Here is a 21,089-nt window from a genome sequence, read left to right as displayed (position 1 = left end):
GTCCATTTCTTGAGATGAATTGTTCTCCGAAGTTTTCCCTCAAAATGGCCATAGAATCGCGAGCTGTGTGGCATGTAGCGCCATCTTGTTGAAACCACATGTCAACCAAGTTCAGTTCTTCCATTTTTGGCAACAAAAAGTTTGTTAGCATCGAACGATAGCGATCGCCATTCACCGTAACGTTGCGTCCAACAGCATCTTTGAAAAAATACGGTCCAATGATTCCACCAGCGTACAAACCACACCAAACAGTGCATTTTTCGGGATGCATGGGCAGTTCTTGAACGGCTTCTGGTTGCTCTTCACTCCAAATGCGGCAATTTTGCTTATTTACGTAGCCATTCAACCAGAAATGAGCCTCATCGCTGAACAAAATTTGTCGATAAAAAAGCGGATTTTCTGCCAACTTTTCTAGGGCCCATTCACTGAAAATTCGACGTTGTGGCAGATCGTAAGTCTATTCATGATGAAATGTCAAAGCATACTGAGCATCTTTCTCTTTGACACCATGTCTGAAATCCCACGTGATCTGTCAAATACTAATGCATGAAAATCCTAACCTCAAAAGAATCACCCTTTAGAATAGGAGGATTTTATTCCCGGGGAAAATCAATTCCCAAGGAACGCATTCCCCAGGGAATATTTAGAATTGGGGTAATTGCGATCTGAATCACTACAAAAGTCGGATATTCAATAATGGTTAGGTTAGGTTAGGCATATATAAAACAATCTCCATATATAAAACAATTTATTGACAGTTTGTCGAAGGTATTTGTATGGTAAAAATAGGTTTATAGTTTGCGTTAACTTTTTTTTATGTATGAGTTTTCTTTGACTTATTCTATTGGAATAACCTCCGAATGAGAACTTAAACAATTATCCCTACTATATACAAAAATAAAAATGCAGTCCTGATGGTATAACCAACTTTTATTATGTGTCTAATTTTTTGCTCTTGTTGAGAAACTCCATTCATTCTTTGATTAGTGTTTTCCTCCAATGATACAGTTGATTACCAAAGCATATACATTCATACGTATTTTAAAATCAATTACAAAACGCATTCAAACTGTTAAAATAATAAAAAAAAATCATTGGGTCACATACAAACAATTACTTTATGAAAGTGGTAAACTGCGTTGTAAACTATTAACAATGTACACTACTACATACATTATCTTGGGAATCGATTTTGGGTTGCCGTTTTTAGCTCTTTATTGTTTTTCTTTTAATTTCAAATGAATATTTTCAATGCAATTCTTTGAATTTGTTTTAATGTACATGTTATAATTATGTTCTTCAAGAAACAGAAACAATTTATACTTATTTCAATTATATTCGCAATCCGATGTTCTAATTAATATGTGTATGTAAGTTGTATACGATGCTTGCTGCTAAATAGTGTTATACATAAGTTAATTATATTATTTCTCCCTCGTTTGTACCGTCCCAAATACATTTTTTAAATAAACCTTGTTTAGTTGGTGCAAACATTTTTCTTTATCTTTTTTTTATTTAACGGGCAGAAATTTATTCGTCCTGCATATCTTCCGGCAATTCGTGTGGGTTTAACATTCCTGGTATGTTACGTTGCATTAACATTTTATTTTCTTGCGCTTCTCTGAGTGCAGCCTCTCGCTCTTCCAGATATAAGTCAGAATCGTCCTCTCCAGTAACTTCCTGTTAATTGTAAAAAAGGAAATCAAATGTTATTGTTAGTTAGTTGTTTGTATATTTATATTTTTGGTGTTGACTACATCCTCAAAAAATCGCCATTGTAACATATACTCCCAACAATATTCCGCTTCAAGCATATATATTTTCAGAATTTGTTTAAACAAGAAATAGTTTGTACTGTGGAAACATGTTATGTTTCACCCTAAACATATCTTTGTCCTTCGATAATTTGTCTTAAATATGTTGGAATACAAATAAAAACACATGTTTGTAATTTATTTTAATATTGTACCCCATATATTTATTTATATACAAAATATGTAAGTCGATATGCAACTACACACAAAAAATTATCAACGAAATTTTTTCAATTAAACACTTAATTGAAATTGGAAACGGAATAAATTAATATGCTAATTGATTCAATTAATTATTTAATCAAATCCGAATAAAATCCAATTAAAAAATGATTGATATTTATTACGTTTCCAATTAAAATATTAACTGATTCAATCAATTTGTTTATCAATTCGGAAATAATTTTCAATTACAAACGTGATTGGAAATTTTTCCGTTCCCAATTAAACATGTGATTGATTCAATCAACTTTGTGATTGAAATTTAATAGTTTTGAGCGATGGAGCAAAAAGAGAATGTGTATTTTTCAACAACCTGTGATGGAGGGATCAGTCTGAGGAAGTAATTCGTAACGAACGGTTGGGTTTTTGTTTTTCACGTAAAATGAAAAACATTATCTGCTGCGTTGGAAATAAGTGCATAAATATTTTGAATAAAATAACAAGTCAAACAAGGGTCGAAAAAAATAAAGTGTACAACAACAATGGTCATGCGGTACCCATGGAAGTTCTTCAAAAGGCACAACTTTAAAAGCACTTCCTTAAGATGCACTCCCAATGATGTTCTTTATTTTAACTACCCAGTAAGTTCTTTTAATTCAAATTTGGATAACTAGGTTTTTTCATACTTTTAATGGGTAATTTTATTTTTTTTTTCAAAAACGTTAAAAACGGAGTAAGCATTCATAAAATGGTACAAATCACTTAAATTTTGTCTAAAAAAATGCAAAATCCAATCTGAAAAAATTGTGCATTTTTGAAAATATTTGAGGTCAAACGTTTCCGACAAGCGTTAGAATCCATTAAAAATTATAAAAAAATATAAAAATTATTTATTTGACAAAATATCACAGAATTTTTTAATTTACATCCAAAACATTGAATTCGGATCACACCTAAAGAAGTGATGCAAATTCAGTGCAACGGCTGTTGAAATGGAGAACTTCCGTCCTATGACAAGCCCATCTTAAATTCATCGCTTCTGCGTCAATTTTGCACCACTTCCGGATCCAAAAAGAACATTTTCATTACTTTTTTGGCGACGCTTTTTTTGCTGGGTAAAGGAATGCATTTGGAATTAGCTGCGTTTGTGTTTTGTGGTATTGTGGAACACAATCTACATTTATTGAAGGTAAGCAATTGTGAAATGTGAACACAGTTTTCCATTGAAGCCTGTTTATATTAAACGGACTAAAGTAATATATTTTTTTGCTCATTTCCTTTAGTGATCAATTTTATTTCGTCAAAATGGACAATCCATCATTTTAATAAAAAGCCATCTAGTATAAGAATATTTTTGCAATCAAAAGGTGGGTTGTCGTATTTATTTATTTATTTTATTTTTTGTTTTACCTGTCTTTTTCAGTTGAACCCAAGTAGAGAGAAGCATATCTGATATATATAACATAATGAACACCAATAAATCTCTATGTAGTGGTAAAACACTTCTTTTTTTTTATTTAAAAATATGCATTTTCCATACATATTTTTTTCAGAATTTACAAACTATCATTAAAATGGAATAAAGCCAAATATTACATTGCTTTACTATTATTTTTGTCTCCGATTAGTTCAGATGTTAATAGACGATTTGAATGTGTGGAAATGTTGGAAAGGAATTGTTACTAAAATTAAATTAAACCGATCCCCTTTTATGCCAAAAGACTATTAAGGCAAATGCAATTAATTTTTAATTAAACAAAAATAAGTTATAATTATTTTTTCAGAAAAACTAATTTAGCTTACAGGTTGCAGACTTATTGGAAATCTAGGCGCATCTACATATTAGAAGAAGTATGCTGACATGGTTATTATGATAAGGAAGATAATGATTTATACAGTTTATTTTTTCACCTTTAGTTGTTATTGATAGTAAGTTATGTTAGAAAAAAACCCACAAATGGCAAGAACCAAATTCTTTTGTCTATTTCATAATTCACAAAAATAAACTATTGAATATGTTTTATAAGAGACGCTTATTTTCTTTTATTTCAAATAAAACGAAATAAGATTTTGGGGGCGCAATATATAATTTTTTGATTGAAATTTATTGCCAATTTCAATTAATTATTTAATTGAATCAATTAAATAGTTGATTAACTTTTGTCGCGAAATTAAATAAAATTTTAATTGATGAAAACATTGATTGAATTTTATGTCAAAAACCAATCACTGTTTTAATTTATTCAATAACACAATTAATTGAAATTTTTAATTGAAAATCGTTTTGGTTTTCAATCAAAATGGGTGATTGATACTATCATTGAATTTCGTGATTGAAAAAAAAAAATTTTTTGTGTATGAACGTTTACTGAGCAACCTGCACTTTTATTTGTTATACAGCAATCTCTCGATTTACGTCGCCGCGGTTTACGTTGTTTCGATTTACGTCGTCAAATTTTTTGTTCCAGCAAACTTCTAATTACGTCGTCGATTTTTTTTTTAATAAATAACATAAGTATCAACGATGATTCTTTCCATCAACATCATAATATTTACTATCAACGCTAGAGTATGTATTTACCGCGGCTTTTATTTCATGTACAAACTTAAAAGTTCATGGGAATGGAACTACTTTTGATCACTTAATAGAAACAAAGTTAAAAATATGGTGACTTTTAAATGTCGAACGACATTAAACCAAAAATAAATCATTTTATTATTCATTTTATTATCGTTCAATTTTCATTTAATATCGATTTTTTCATTTCATCAATTTCTTTAATTTTGTTGCCTAGTGTAATTTCATTTTTTTCATACACGATCATTTTTTATTATTCGCCTAAATTATCCCTTGATTCGTTTTCATTTAATGTTTGATATTTGTTTTTATTTTCATTCCTTATTAGATTAACTGTTATAAACAACAACAATAACAACACTCAACGTCATCTACAGCCAGTGTAGACAGTGAGGGTTGCAATTGTTGTTGTTGTTGCAAAATATAATTTCTTCTTCGCTTTACCCTTGATCAACATAAAGGGAAGCAAGAAGTCAGTAGTCGTCAACACTTTATACCGGTCGCGTCATTGTAATCCAACATTAAACAAACATAACGATCAAACAAAAGAAAAGAAATAAATAGACATCAATTTACAACAACATATTTCTATTGTGAACTAAATATATTAAAGTGCATTGAACTGAAATAAAGCATACAAAATCCAACAAATTAAAGTGTACATATATAGTGAATTAAGAAATAAAACTTATTAAATGCAAAACCAACAAAACATAAAAGGTAAAAATCGGACGGACATAAATGACATTTCTAAAGGTCAAAGTCTACCTCAAATTTATAGTGAAAATTAGGTCTATACCGACCTAAGAATTCACCCCCATCAAAACCCCATATAAATTTAGTGGGAATTTATTCCCCCACTAAACATTTGGTCAGCTTCAAACCGAATAAGTGTGTTTTTAATGGAAAATAAATTTTATTAAAAACGTTCAATAATCTTTTTGACATCAAAAACAAACCAAAAAATCAAAAGTGAACAGTGGCCTACGAATAAAAAAGTGATTAGATCAAAACAAAAATTATTTTCGAATCCTAATCGAAAAGTATATTTATTTTAACCCAAAAAATTAAGCGACTTTTGTGGAGAAGTGGACATTTTGAAATCGTATTCATTTTTATCCGTGTCAAAATGCAAAACTATCTAAGTGACATTTGTGAAAAATAAAATACTTCAATACTATTTAAAATTTCATAATTTTAAAACTTTCAAAACTAAAACTTTTTAAAAACTAATATTAATTATCAATTAATTTGTGCAAATTTTTGGACATTTTTCGTTTCGCTAAAGCGAAAAATGACTTAGCTCACATTGTGAAAGGAAAAAAATACGTATTACAAAATTTCAAAAAAAAAAAAAAAAGAAAACAATATCAAAAACCAGCTTGTGTGATCGTGACATGTAATAACATTTGGAAATTTTTAAAAACATTATTAAAAACAAGATTTTTGGAGAAAATCGATTTAATAAAAATTATTTAAAATCATATTAATGTATGACATGACATTTCACAAAACGAATTTTGGTTTTCAAAAAGTGAACATTTTTCCAAACGAAACGGTATTTCATAACGGTAAAACCTTTTCAAGGCCAACATAAAAAAAATATCAATGCAAAATTGTGGACATTTTTACAAAAACAATTGCACAACAACATTTGTGTAAAAATACTGGGACATCAAGTCATCGTGCAACAACGATCAGCGACGTCATCAGCAACATAAAAGCAGTAGCAGTCCATACAAAATCTTTACAACGCAAGTAGAAAAAACAAAGCAAGCAGTAAGTACACAAACAATAGTACACAAAACATCATGAGTAATTTATGTGATGTGAATACAAGTGTCATTCTCTCCCTGCTACATCAAACTTGGCTCTCCTTATTTCTGGTGTATCTTCAATGAGAGTTGCCAGATTTGAAATTTTTTGACTGCTTGCGTGGACATATTTTCGACCTCATAAAATTCCAATTTCGAATTATTTTGAACAATGCAAATAAAAATGGACGTCTTACAAAAATTTTATAATTTATGTGATGATTTAATTGATCTTGTAGAAACCGACGACAGCAGTAAAGTCAATTATCACATCGCGACCTTAGAATTTCTTCAAAATCATTCGGAAGTCTTATAGTTGCAAATACAAGATGTGCACGACAAATGTCAAGACCTAATTCACCAGAATAAAAATCCAGTAAACCCAAAACATCTCAGGGTAACATATTGGAAGACTTTCGACAAATACAAAATATTTTTGAAAAATATAGAATCAACAATACAATCAAAAACTTCACAGACATCCTACAATTTCAACTCAAGAATTTCCTGTGTACCTCAAAACAAATTTTATTTATCAAAAACACGTCCAAACAACCTTCCAAGCACTGAAAATCGACAGCAATAAAATACAGTCCGCACTACAACCACAACAAAAAATACAGTCCACAAATAAAACCGTCCTACCACGACCTAAGACTTTGCCTATACGAAACTTCTCACAGCAGAAACTCACGACTTCAACTGTCAATAAAGTTAAATCCAATCGACATCGTGATCACGAAGACATCACATCGTCAACCATACATTATCCGCAAATTAGCCTTGTTATGGATTCTATTCACCAAAAACTAGAATCAAAACCGACCGAACGACGATCTACTCAAATCTTCATCACAGATTATCTAGGACATGAGCTCAGACCTCCATCAAGCCGAGCAGAAGTTCATTCCTCTATCATAAACCTAGTTCCAGATAAAATTGCAACACCGACTTGTAATTTTATTCATTCAAAACATGAACTCATCCCTCCAAGCCGAGCAGAAGTTCATTTTACAGCAAATCTCATTCAAGGCATTTCAAATCCTACTTGTAATTTTATTCATTTAAGCAATGAACTCAGTCCTCCACAGAGCCGAGCAGAAGTTCATTTCTCAACCTACTACCTATTACAATATAAAATTACAAACCCGTCTTGTAGTTTTATTTCTGTCAACTATGAACTTAGACCTCCATCCAGTCGAGCAGAAGTTCACTCATCACCATTGAGCCTAATGCAAGCTCCAATTGCATCATCGACCTTTCTTTCTTCATCATACACATTTTCATCTTTAAACGAGTACTTTGACCTTTATACCAGAATCGAAAACTTACCTTGTGGTTCCAGTCAGCCAATCGACCTATTCATTGGACTTGACTTTGCAGAACAACTTCCAGACCTTAAAGTCCCGATGCGTCCATTTGCACTTCCTTCGCCACAAAAAACAGTTCAAGACTTGATTGTGGGAGAAGCGATGGAGCGATCTAACTTTTTGGTATTTAGCACGTCGCCAGCGTCTCTTTTGACACAAAATACAGCCATGACCTTGATTGTGGGGGGACTGACATCACGTCCAGCTAAAGCGATATCTAATGCGTATCAGTTAGACATCAACTTCGCCCATTTTTTGGGCGAATTAATTATTATTAAATTAATTACACCATCGCATCGAATTTTGAGTAAACTTTCTTCTTCGAACTTATTGCCATTCACCAAATTGAGAAAGATAGACAACATTTATATTGACATCGACCTACATAATTCAAACCTGGATCTCCAACAAGCCAATACAATCCCCCAAGCGGATACAAACGACCTTTCAAAAAATTACTTACCTCTCATCAGCTTCAGAAGATGCATTTCAAGTCAGCCATCGACTTCAATTAAAAAATTTATGTGCACCAGAATTGTTATGATCTACAAAAAATCTGCCTCACCTGCATACAAATCTTAAGGTCCTTCTATATGTGAGGTGGCATGATCCATGGCAAAAAACATTCTCCTTTTCATCAAGATCTCAATTTTCAAAAACTTCAAGTACAAATGAATCGCACGACCTTTGCAACAAAGAAATACACAGCTCAGTCATTTTTTGATTCTTGTCAATCAGTTTCGACTTTTCGTATCATTACCATCAGACCTCTCTATTTGCAATTTCAACGATAAATTACTTGGAGGAAAATCGACTTTCAATTCATCGAAATCCAACATCAACATGTTTTACACTACGGCACATGAACCTGACGTCACCTGGAGTTCACCACCGAGAGGCCGGCATGTTTAATGTCGAACAACATTAAACCAAAAATAAATACTTTTATTATTCATTTTATTATCGTTCAATTTTTATTTAATATTGATTTTTTCATTTCATCAATTTCTTTAATTTTGTTGCCTAGTGTAATTTGATTTTTTTTCATACACGATCATTTTTCATTATTCGCCTAAATTATCCCTTGATTCGTTTTCATTTAATGTTTGATATTTGTTTTTATTTTCATTCCTTATTAGATTAACTGTTATAAACAACAACAACAATAACAACACTCAACGTCATCTACAGTGTAGACAGTGAATGTTGCAATTGTTGTTGTTGCAAAATATCATTTCTTCTTTGCTTTGCCCTTGATCAACATAAAGGGAAGCAAGAAGTCAGTAGTCGTCAACACCTTATACCGGTCGCGTCATTGTAATCCAACATTAAACAAACATAACGATCAAACAAAAGAAATGAAATAAATAGACATCAATTTACAACAACATATTTCTATTGTGAACTAAATATATTAAAGTGCATTAAACTGAAATAAAACATACAAAATCCAACAAATTAAAGTGTACATATATAGTGAATTAAGAAATAAAACTTATTAAATGCAAAACCAACAAAACATAAAAGGATTTATATATTTGAAAGGCAAAGTGTGGTAAAAATCGGACGGACATAAATGACATTTCTAAAGGTCAAAGTCGACCTCAAATTTACAGTGAAAAATTAGAAGGTCTATACCGACCTAAGAATTCACCCCCATCAAAACCCCATATAAATTTAGTGGGAATTTATTCCCCCACTAAACTATGACCATGGAGAGCGTTAAATGGGCGCTTGACAGTTTCGGCCCATATAAATCTTGAAATGCAAAGCGTGGTAAAAATCGTACGGACATAAATGACATTTCTAAAGGTCAAAGTCGACCTCAAATTTATAGTGAAAAATTAGAAGGTCTATACCGACCTAAGAATTCACCCCCATCAAAACCCCATATAAATTTAGTGGGAATTTATTCCCCCACTAAACTGTGACCATGGAGAGCGTTAAATGGGCGATTGATAGTTAATATAAATCTCCAGGCTTGGACGGTATAGCCATGTATGCTTCAGGAGCCTTTCGATCTCTTGGGTGAATCCTTTGTGGAGTTGATGAGGGCCTCAAAGGCCCGGCGGAAGGTCAAGGTAATCTTCATTCCGAAAGCGGGGAAGATATCACATGGATCGGCGAAGGATTTTAGACCAATAAGCTTATCATCCTTCTTGCTAAAGAGATGGAGAGGATACTGGACGATCATATAAGGAATCAGCTAGGCATGAAACTATCAATCTTTCAGCATGTCTACCTCAAGGGGAGATCTGTAGAATCTGCCTTGCAGACAGTGATGCATCACATAGAAAGATCTATGACATTGGCGGCGTTTCTGGACATTGAAGGTGCTTTTAATTATACCAGAATTGATAGAGTAGTACTGGCATTAGAGAAGAATAGTGTCGAGGAATTCGTTATAAAGTGGATAGATTTGATGTTGCTAAGTAGGGACATGATGGTAGAGCTGGCGAACTCCACAAGGAGGGCTAGACCACTAGGGAATTGCCACAGGGAGGGTTAATATAACCTTTGCTGTGGCTATTGGTGGTGAACGAGGTTTTAATTGGGCTGACCAGTAAGGGCATCAATTTGGTGGCGTACGTGGATGACTAGTATCGGGAAAATTCTTGGATTCTATTTCGGATGTGCTGAGCGAGTCTTTGTAGTATCTTTCGAGTGGACTCGAGGATATGGATTAGGGGTGAACCCTGGAAAGACAGAGCTAGTACTTTTCACCAGGAGGAGAAAGGTTATCGGTTGCAAGTCTCCTGAATTCCAGGGCACGAAGTTGAGCCTCTCGAAATTAGAAAGGTATTTGGGAGTTCTTTTGGATTGCAAACTGAACTGGATAGAGAATACTGCGGATCGCATAAAGAGGGCTTATGCCGCATTATACTCTTGCCAGAAATTGGTCTGGTATGCTACCTGATCTAGAGGCTCTCTTTTTGTAACGCTGGATCTCGGGCTCTAGAAGGTGAAGATCAACCCTTACATTCCTGGGTGGAGGTTGTCTATCCACAAGATGGTGATTCAGATGACAACTTCGATGGCAACCCAAGAGGTACTGCTTTGACAACATGTAGTTGTGTCGACGCACTGGGATGATCTTGGTCTCCGCATAAAGGCGATCCAGGGGTGTACTGCGGAGACATCCTGTTGCGGTTGTAAGGGCAGCGTTCTGATAGGTCTGTATGTTATTCCACTGCGTATCACTCGTTTGAGGTGTCCACACTGGCGCTGCATAGTTTACCACTGACCGGCCAATTGCCTTATATGTAGTTAACAAGGTTTCTTTGTCCGCACCCCAAGTGCTGCCGGCAAGCGACTTGAGGACCTTGTTTCTACCGCGGAGCTTATCACAAATTGCACTTGCATGGGCGGACGACTTATAAAGGCTGTCGAATGTGACCCCGAGAATCTTGGGGTAATTTGTTGTCGGAATTGTTTCGCCATCGACTCTGACATTCAACTGCCTGCGTACTTCCGCCGTCTATGTAGTGAATAGTGTGGCTGAGGATTTGGTGGGAGATATCCTCAAATTTCTTGCAGTGAAATAACTGGTAAGATCAGCGAGGTAGACATTTAATCGATCGCAAATGTCATCTACAATGGGCCCGGATGCCATGATTGTGCAATCGTCCACATAAGACACAATCTCGACGCCGTCAGGAGGGGGTGGAATCGAGGATAGGTAGAGGTTAAACAGTGCCGGAGATATCACCCCGCCCTGGGGAACTCCCTGTTTAACTCTACGGGGTTTTGACTTCTTGTCCCTGAATTCCACGTACGACTGGCGTCCACACATATAATTCAGAAACCAACGTTTCGTTCCTGTCGGTAGGGACGTGTTCTCGATGTCCTCGAATAATGTAGCATGGTTGACCGTATCGAACGCTTTCGATAGGTCAAGCGCCACCGTGGTGTAATGGTTAGCATGCCCGCCTTGCATACACAATGTCGTGGGTTCGATTCCTGCTACGACCAAACACCAAAAAGTATTTCAGCGGTGGATTATCCCACCTCAGTAATGCTGGTGACATTTCTGAGGGTTTCAAAGCTTCTCTAAGTGGTTTCACTGCAATGTGGAACGCCGTTCGGACTCGGCTATAAAAAGGAGGTCCCTTGTCATTGAGCTTAACATGGAATCGGGCAGCACTCAGTGATAAGAGAGAAGTTCACCACTGTGGTATCACAATGGACTGAATAGTCTAAGTGAGCCTGATACATCGGGCTGCCACATAACCTAACCTAACCTAACCTAGGTCAAGCGCCACGAGGACCGTCCTATGACACGGTTTGGGCTGATTAATTCCCCTATTGATATGTGTCGAAATGGCATGTAAGGCTGTCGTCGTACTGTGTACCTTACGGAATCCATGTTGATGGTGGGCAGCTGGAAAATTCTCCACAAGGCTGGGGAGGAGTAGTGCCTCAAGTGTCTTGGCTACGGGCGAGAGAAGGGATATCGGTCTGTACGATTCACCTTTACTCGAGTCTTTGCTTGGCTTCAGTAGTGGAATCACCCTACCCATCTTCCAGACATCGGGTATAATGAGTATTCCCAGATGCTTCAGCATTAGCATTGAAATTCCGTCGGGGCCCCCGCGCCTTGGATGGTTTCGCGATGTTGATGACATTAGTAATCGGCTGGGAGACCTCGTTTACGACGAGTGGCTCTCCTTTTCGCTCTATCACTCTCGGGATGCTCGACAAACTGTCGGTTGAAAAATCTGGTGCATCTCTTCAGATCAGCGATCCCATCATCCCTTGTGGTGGGGTTCGAGAGGGCTCTCGCTGTTGACCACAATTTACCTGTCCCTGTGCTAAGTTACATTGCTTCAGGTGCTCTAACCAAGTGTTCCGCTTGTGCTCGTCGATTATCTTGCTAATCTCTAGATTCAGTTCCCTGATTCTAGAATCAGCAGGGTTAGCATGACGGCGTTCATCACGCTCGTCTGCGAGTCCCGCCGCTTCGGCTGGGAAGTTAGGCCTCACTTGGGCAATTCGACCAGCTGGAATGAAGCGAGCGGCTGCTGCGTTGATGATGTCCCGGAACGCCCTCTGGGCAACATGAACATGGGAGGGGGACGGGAGCTCACTGAAGAGGCGATCTGTGTATTCTTTGAAACCTTCCCAGTTGGCTTTCTTTTAGTTAATAAACGTCTGGCGTTCAGAGGTTATGAAATCGAAGGGTCGGTTAATGGTGAAAATTATGGGGAGGTGATCTGATGCCAGTGAAATGACGGGTTGCCAGGATACGTCATTTAGCAGACCGGGTGACGCTAAAGATAAATCTGGCGAACTGCTGCAATCACCCATAATTCTCGTGAGGCCTCTTCGTTCACCGTGCAAAATGTGTAGTCGTCTATCTGCTCTGCCAAAGCTATGCCCCTCTGGTCATTACCTAGGAGAGAAAGCCAAAGTTCGTGGTGGGCATTAAAGTCTCCTAGAACCAATCGGTTATGCCCGCACAACAGCTACTCAATGTTCGGGCTATAATCTGGAGCACAGCTACCAAGAGGCGGTATATACACATTGTACAGTTCTATCTCGGCAGCCCCAGACTTGACGCTACCCCCACATTCCATATACGGGTCACTAGTGTCTGGCACAAGCGGGATAAGTCTATACTGCACGGAACGGTGTAATATGAAAGCCAGGCCACCAACTCCACTTCTTGTGCGGTCCTTTCGTAGCACAATGTATCCATCACAATGGCGTAGGCTGCAGGTGGAATTCGACTTAGTTTCCTGGATCGCCGCGACCCTTATCTTTTTCCGATTCATAAAGTCCACGATTTCACTAATCCTACCTCGGTGCCCGTTGCAATTAAATTGTAAAAACGACGCACTGTCTGGAACTGGAACAATATTGGGTGTAAGATGCTGCGGCGGAGAATATTGTTGTACGGGAGATGTCGGGGGGGTCGGATAGTCTGACGACCCACTGCTGCTGTCGTTGGCACAGCATCCAGCCACGTAGTCAGTACGACTATACTCCCGCAGCGATGTTAGGCCGGAGCAGTTCCGGAAGTGCACCCACTCCAAGCACCGGTTACACCTCACCGAAACCGAACGGTGGTGGATCAGGTTTCGGCAGACTGAACAGTACCATGGCCCGGGGTTTTCCTTTATCCCGGCTCGGACCAACAGCAAACGGAGAAGGCTCCCCGGGATGCACCTTCTCCAACACAAAAATACGGACGAAACAACACGTACACTGATGTGGCAGCCGCTGGCCAATGGGTGGGATCCATCGGGTAAATCCGGTACAAAGAATCCGCCGCCGTAGGATTGACATATGGTTGTCATGTTTGGTGGGCAATCGTGAAACACCAAAATCATATCTCGAGAATAAATAGGACTGCACTTATTTATATGACAGGGGCTGTGAGGACCACAGCCGCTGCCGCTTTGGAGGAACGCTCTTAAAACATGTTTGAGGAGATCATATTCCTTCTCTGCGTGTTTCAGGATGAGATTTCTGCGATCACAAAGGCTGCTGAGTTGCTGTTGATAAGGCCGTTGTTCAGAATTGATATCAGCTTCTACATCGACACTCAAGCAGCATTGTGCAGTGCTGGCATAAGGTCTAAAGTAGTCAGCCGCTGTCGTAGAGAACTCAAGGTTCTCATTGAACAGCATAATATAACTCTATGCTGGGTACCTGGGCACTGTGGGATAAAAGGAAATGAGGAAGCGGATGTGCTGGCTAAGAAGGGTGCTTGTGGAGCGACGTTTTCCCTCTACTATCTTCTTATCATTACGGGATAGAGGTCAAATATGATGAATTATGGCGAAGACGCTGGGTCTCTTCGGATGGTTGCGAGCAAACCAAGTGATATAGGACGAAAAGAACCGTAGGAACTGCGAAATTTTAATGTCGATGAACAGAGAGGAATTGCGGCCATTGATTGGCATCATAACAGAACATAACACGCTTGGGAAACACATGGTAAGAATAGGCCTTAAAGATGATAATATCTGTAGATGGTGCCTGAACCCGGAAGGGAAGGCTCGTACCACTTCCTGTGTCAGTGTCCAGCATTATCCTTTAGAAGAAACAGTGGGCTCCGTTTTCTTTCAGGCTCTCACTGATCTGCGGGAGTGCAACTTAAGGAACATACTTACATTCATCAGGCCTCTGGTTGGTTCTAAGATTTCTTTAAAAGAAAACGGACAGGTGAAAGTGCTGGGATATTCCAAAGGGGACCGCATAGGAAGGAAGAAGATGGAAAGATCACATCGAGGAATCACAATGAACCCATATTGATCTAAAAGGACACCAATTCAACACAAAATTGATGTCATCCTCTACAACCTAACCTAAGTTAAAAATATTCGGTTCATATTAGGCATTTTGTCGGAGATTATCTCGCCTTAAATGGTCATGGGATTTGCGCAATCCTTTAATGCGAAAGGATTTTGTAGAGTTTGTACAAGAACAAAAAATTAAATGCAATATGATTCAACTGAATATTTAGATTCTTTAACCCTTTGACGACGAAGAATTAACCGCTCGATAAAAGTAAGTTTTCCTTGTGGATTCATATTCAAAATATACCTATTTACTAAGTAAAGTATCGCCAAAATGTAAAAAAACAATATTTCATTCTATGAGAAATTTCATGGGACATATAACAGGTTGGCTGATAAGTCCCCGGTCTAACGAAGAAAAACACATTTTTTTTGTCAAAATTCGTTTTTATTATTCAACATAGTTCCCTTCAAGAGCGATACAACGATTATAACGACCTTCCAATTTTTTGATATCATTTTGGTAGTACTCCTTCTGTTTTTCCTCAAAATAGGCCTCATTTTCGGCGATTACCTCTTCATTGCAGCCAAATTTTGTCCCTGCGAGCATCCTTTTGAGTTCTGAGAACAAGAAAAAGTGGCTGGGAACCAGATCTGGAGAATACGGAAGCAATTCGAATGAATTTTTGCCATCGTTCTCAATGACTTGTGGTACGGTGCGTTGTCTTGGTGGAACAACACTTTTTTCTTCTTCATATGGGACCGTTTTGTCGCGATTTCGACCTTCAAACGCTCCAATAACGCCATATAATAGTCACTGTTGATGGTTTTTCCCTTCTCAAGATAATCGATAAAAAATATTCCATGCGCATCCCAAGAAACAGAGGTCATTGCTTTGCCAGCGGACTTTCGAGTCTTTCCACGCTTCGGAGACGGTTCACCGGTCGCTGTCCACTCAGCCGACAGTCGATTGGACTCAGGAGTGTAGTGATGGAGCCATGTTTCATCCATTGTCACATATCGACCGAAAAACTCGGGTGTATTACGAGTTAACAGCTGCAAACACCGCTCAGAATCATCAACACGTTGTTGTTTTTGGTCAAATGTGAGCTCGCGCGGCACCCATTTTGCACAGAGCTTCCGCATATCCAAATATTGATGAATGATATGACCAACACGTTCCTTTGATATCTTTAAGGCATAGCAGAAGCCTCGATCAACTTCATTTTACGGTCATTCAAAATCATTTTGTGGATATTTTTGATGTTTTCGTCGGTAACCACCTCTTTCGGGCGTCCACCGTCCTCGGTGCTCATTTCACCACGCTTGAATTTTGCATACCAATCAATTATTGTTGATTTCCCTGGGGCAGATTCCGGAAACTCATTATCAAGCAAAGTTTTTGCTTCCACCGTATTTATTCCCTTCAGAAAACAGTATTTTATCAAAACACGAAATTCCTTTTTTTCCATTTTTTCACAATAACAAAAGTTGCTTCACAAAAGACGCTCTATTTCACAAACTAATTGACTTACAGACGTCAAATTTTGACACGAATCATTTGAAGGTTGGTACTATATAAACATAATATGCATTTAATACTAGCGACGCCATCTATGTGTCAGACCGGGGACTTATCAGACAACCTGTTATGTCGCATTCGTCCTCAAAGGTAAAGCAATCAATAGAGTGTATTGTGAAATGGATATCACTTATGTTTGGTCCAATTTTATAGATTGACTTGAAAACGTTGTGGTTAAACGAGGTGTTGCTGGTTGTGCCAATAAGCTTACGGAAAACTGTCCACAAATAGTATCGCAGTATAACAAAGGAATGTAAGATGTTAACATAATGGACAAAAAAGGTACATCCTATATCAGATAACCCACGACGAACTTGATCGGAAATCCAAAATAAAATTTTATTTTCGTCTTTTTTCAGTTGTTTCATATATTATTATATGGCAAACTGAATTGTGAAAAAATATCTTCGATTACGCTTTTAAAGCTCCGTTTTCAGTTGCCCGCTGTTCTGCACCACGTGAAACAGCGTAATGTTCAAAGCTTACAAATTCTAAAGATAAAGCTGGATATTACTTAATGAGAATTGAAGGAAGATTAAAAAACGATTTGTAGTTTGCACCAAAAATAAGTAGGAAAATACAAAAAATACAATTTCTAGTGGCTACCGGAACCAATTTGTTCCACTTCCCAAAGGAGTGTTTTGAAAATTTACCATTCATAATTTGTTTTGATTAATTTTAATATTGCTGAATGAATTGATGTATTTCTATGAATTCGTAACGATTTTTGTTAGTAAAAATAAATTAATTAAAAAATAAACAAAATGTAATTTCCACCCTTTTTTATCCTCGAGGACGAATGGGGCACATATGTCCCATAAGTGTCGCTCCTATATTGGAAAAAGTATGTAACAGTATTAATTAATTTAAACGGTTATAGTCAGGCAATACTTGAAATTTATTTAATGAAAAAAATTAATGAAAACAAAAAATAATGAAATTTTTCCCAAAGAACCAAAAGTATTTTTTGGTATATTTTTGCACTGTAATATACTTACAAGCTCCTGAATACGATCATCAAACATTTTGTTTGCTGTTATATCTCGATTCGATAAATATTCAGTTTTTTTTTCAAATACTATAGATATTCATAAAATATTGTTTTTATTATGTTGAGATAGTTAACATTTTTTAGTTGTTTTAGTGTAGACGAGCTTAAAATTTCAGCAAACAGACTTTCTGCTGTTTTAGCAGACTTTTCTGCTGTCCCTACTAACAAATTTCTCTGGGTGTATGTCCCATTCGTCGTCAAAGGGTTAAGGAATCCACAAAACTATACACGAGATATGCAATTAAAAATAATTCTAGTGAGACTGGAATTAAAACGATGTCTGCATTCGATTCTGCCCTAAACTTTCATGTTACACAAAACTTCTATTTTGACATCATGTATGATATATTCAAAGGTATCTGCTTTTACGACATTTCGAACCTTCTCTCGGCTTTAATGAAAGACGAAGTCCTAACATTAGATTGTATTAATAACAGGAAATCCTTATTTCAGTTTAGGGATATTGATATTGGAAACAATTCTGTACCATTGGACTATAACCGACTAAAAAATGGAAATTTAAAAATGACCGCTAGCGATTAAGTTCCTTTTGATAATGTCCACCGGAAACTTTTTTTCGAATTCAGCAGATCAAAATACATAAGAAAAGTCACCTCTCATCAAATGTACATTTTCTAATGTTATCGATATTTGGCCGAAGCCGATGATTCGGTCGAGCTCTAATATACAAAAAGTTACAGATATTTTGTCGAAGAATAATAAAATCGTTAATGGAAACTGTATTGGAAAAAGAAAAACCACAATCTCCTCAAGAACGAGATAAAACTTTTTACAGTGTACGACACATACCTCAAATGACAGATACAAGAGAGAATAAAAACATCTATAAACACAAAGCTACATTATTCAGTTGCAATATTTTAAAGTGTTCAGTTCTGTGATAGTAGTATAAGGGGTTTCGTTGCAATACTTTTACTTATTATTATTACTTCTTATTAAAATATATGTCGTGATGTCCAGTTTTATTTTAATTAATAAGAATGTGTAAAACAAATTGCAAGTAGAAATGTAAAAGTAAAAATGTGAAATTTTGTCTTTAGGATTTTCAAAAAAAAAATCAGATGAAGTTGGAAAGAACCAACGAAACGTTGAGTAAAATGTGAAATAAATTAGTTTTATTTAATTCATACAAAAACCAATTTCGTTCGCCGCGAGACGAACAATCGTTAAATATCACTCATTGTTTTATCTACAAGTCTCTCAAATCACTATTGTTTCGTTGTCGGACAGAAAATCAAAAAGGAGGGGTTTATGGCAAAGATCAAGGTTTTTTTGATCAAAAGTTAATTTAAAGGGTGGTTAAATTGTAAGGGCCGATGTTGAATGCGAACCACACCTAAACGCCAAGTTTTTTCCGAATTTTATTTGACATTTCTCTATTTCAGACTTACTCAATTTGAACCATGGACATCGTGAATGGGCAGAATGGTTCCAAGAAATGGCAACAGTGGATGATCAATTTTCGAAGAAAATCATCTTCAGTGATGAGGCACATTTTCACCTCAGTGGATTCGTCAATAAACAGAATTGCCGCATTTGGGCGAATGAGAATCCAAGAGTGATTGTCGAAAAACCAATGCACCCACAAAGAGTGACTGTTTGGTGCGGTTTATGGGGTGGCGGCATCATCGGGCCGTATTTTTTCCAAAATGAGGCCGGTCAGGCAGTTACTGTGAATGTGCTCGCTATCGTGAGATCATAACGATCTTTTTATGGCCCGAATTGAAAGATATGGATGTGGACGATATGTGGTTTCAGCAGGACGGTGCCACTTGCCACACAGCTAACGAAACAATGGCTCTTTTGCGCAACAAATTCAATGGCCGCGTTATCTCACGTAATGGTGATGTCAATTGGCCGCCAAGATCACGTGATTTGACACCGTTGGACTTTTTTCTTTGGGGTTATTTGAAAGAAAAGTTGTACGTCGATAAGCCAGCAACAATTCAACAGCTAAAGGATGAGATAATTCGGCACATTAACGGCATAGAACCTCCATTATGCCTCAGCGTCATCGAAAATTTGGACCATCGGATGAAGGTGTGCCACCGAGGTCGCGGCGCCCATTTGGCCGATATTTTGTTCCATACGTAATTGAGTAATACCAATATATCATAATAAAATAAAATTACAATAATTTCCTAAATAGTTTGTGTTTTATTCAAAATCATCATCGGCCCTTGAAATTTTAACCACCCTTTAGTTTAACTCTAAACAAACCTTCGTTTCATGCCGATTTTGATTTTCACAGACTGTTTGTTAATTTTTTATATTTTAGAATTATTAAATATTATCATGAAGTAAGACTTACCCTGATTTGAATCAAAAAATCTCGTAAGTGCTCCTTAAATGCTTGAACATTTTCGTCTAAATTGAAAAGGCCAGTAACAAATACCTTAATTTGGTTATCTGTCAAATGACTGAACGCTGATTTAAGCAGTGACGCTACATACTCTTGTATGAATATCGTGTTATCGGGTATGGGACCAAGGTTTACCGTGATCTTGTTGTTTTCAACTAACGAGAACATGTACGCTAAAATTATGGCATGGTTCCCAAGTCCAGCTGTATGCGAAGTATCAGTTACGACAGAAAAAATTTGCATTAAAATATCTGTAAAATACGTTTGATAAAAGCTTTGTGCCGCAGTCGGGTGTTGTTCTAAATTTTGCAACATCTGAAAGATAAATGAAAAAAAAAAATATTTTTAAATTAATTTTTATTTCTTCAAATTGTACTTAAATTATTTTGGTTGTGTTTAGGTTTTGAAGATTTTGCTGGAGTCGGAAAATGTTGCTCGACTCCGATTCCGGCTAAACTAAATTTGTTATAACAGTTCACATTTTTGTAACTAAACAAGTTTTTACGGAAATTAGTTTCCATTGCGTTATTCATTCGATCAATCTGGTTAGGTTAGGTGGCAGCCCGATATTTCAGGCTCACTTAGACTATTCAGTCCATTGTGATACCACATTGGTGAACTTCTCTTCGTATGGTATGACTGTAAATTAAAAGCAACTTCCAATTACGGAGATCATTTTATGTTTCCTAGAATGTTAGACCATAGACCAAGAAAATATAAAGACATCGTTTGACAATTCACCATGGTTTTGTTTATTTGCAGTGCGCAGTCATTCCACTCAATTGCGCACTCAAGTGATTCAATTTTTTTTTTTGAAAACGAGAATTACCGTACAAATCAGTAAATTTGCATTACAAAAAATGTGTGGATGGATAGAATTTTATAAGCTTTTACTATATTTGGTGCTTCAACATGAGAGCAAAGGAAAGAAAACAAATTAAAGTAAATAAAAATCACTCAATTGCAGACGAAAAAGAGCCATCTACGGTGTGCAGGCAAACTACAGCGCTGTGAATTCACTTTCGTTGTCTACGAGTATACCTTCCTTGGTCTATGGTTAGACTAGCAGAGCTGTGTAAAACTGGGACACT

General features: G+C 36.7%; 1 protein-coding gene across 1 annotated transcript; it reads right to left on the bottom strand.

The window, feature by feature from the left end:
* Positions 1 to 912: 912 nt before the first annotated feature.
* Positions 913 to 20,339, bottom strand: emb (exportin-1 emb). The gene is made up of 2 exons (XM_075295571.1): positions 19,948 to 20,339; positions 913 to 1,680 (listed from the first exon to the last, which is right to left on the bottom strand). The coding sequence occupies exons 1-2, from the start codon at positions 20,311 to 20,313 to the stop codon at positions 1,531 to 1,533; spliced, it is 516 nt and encodes a 171-aa protein (XP_075151686.1). The 5' UTR covers positions 20,314 to 20,339; the 3' UTR covers positions 913 to 1,530.
* Between the last annotated feature and the right edge of the window lie 750 nt (positions 20,340 to 21,089).

The sequence above is a fragment of the Haematobia irritans genome, chromosome 2, assembly GCF_050003625.1.
Source record: "Haematobia irritans isolate KBUSLIRL chromosome 2, ASM5000362v1, whole genome shotgun sequence".
NCBI classification, from domain to species: Eukaryota; Metazoa; Arthropoda; class Insecta; order Diptera; family Muscidae; genus Haematobia; species Haematobia irritans.
This window is presented reverse-complemented; position numbering and strand designations above follow the sequence as displayed.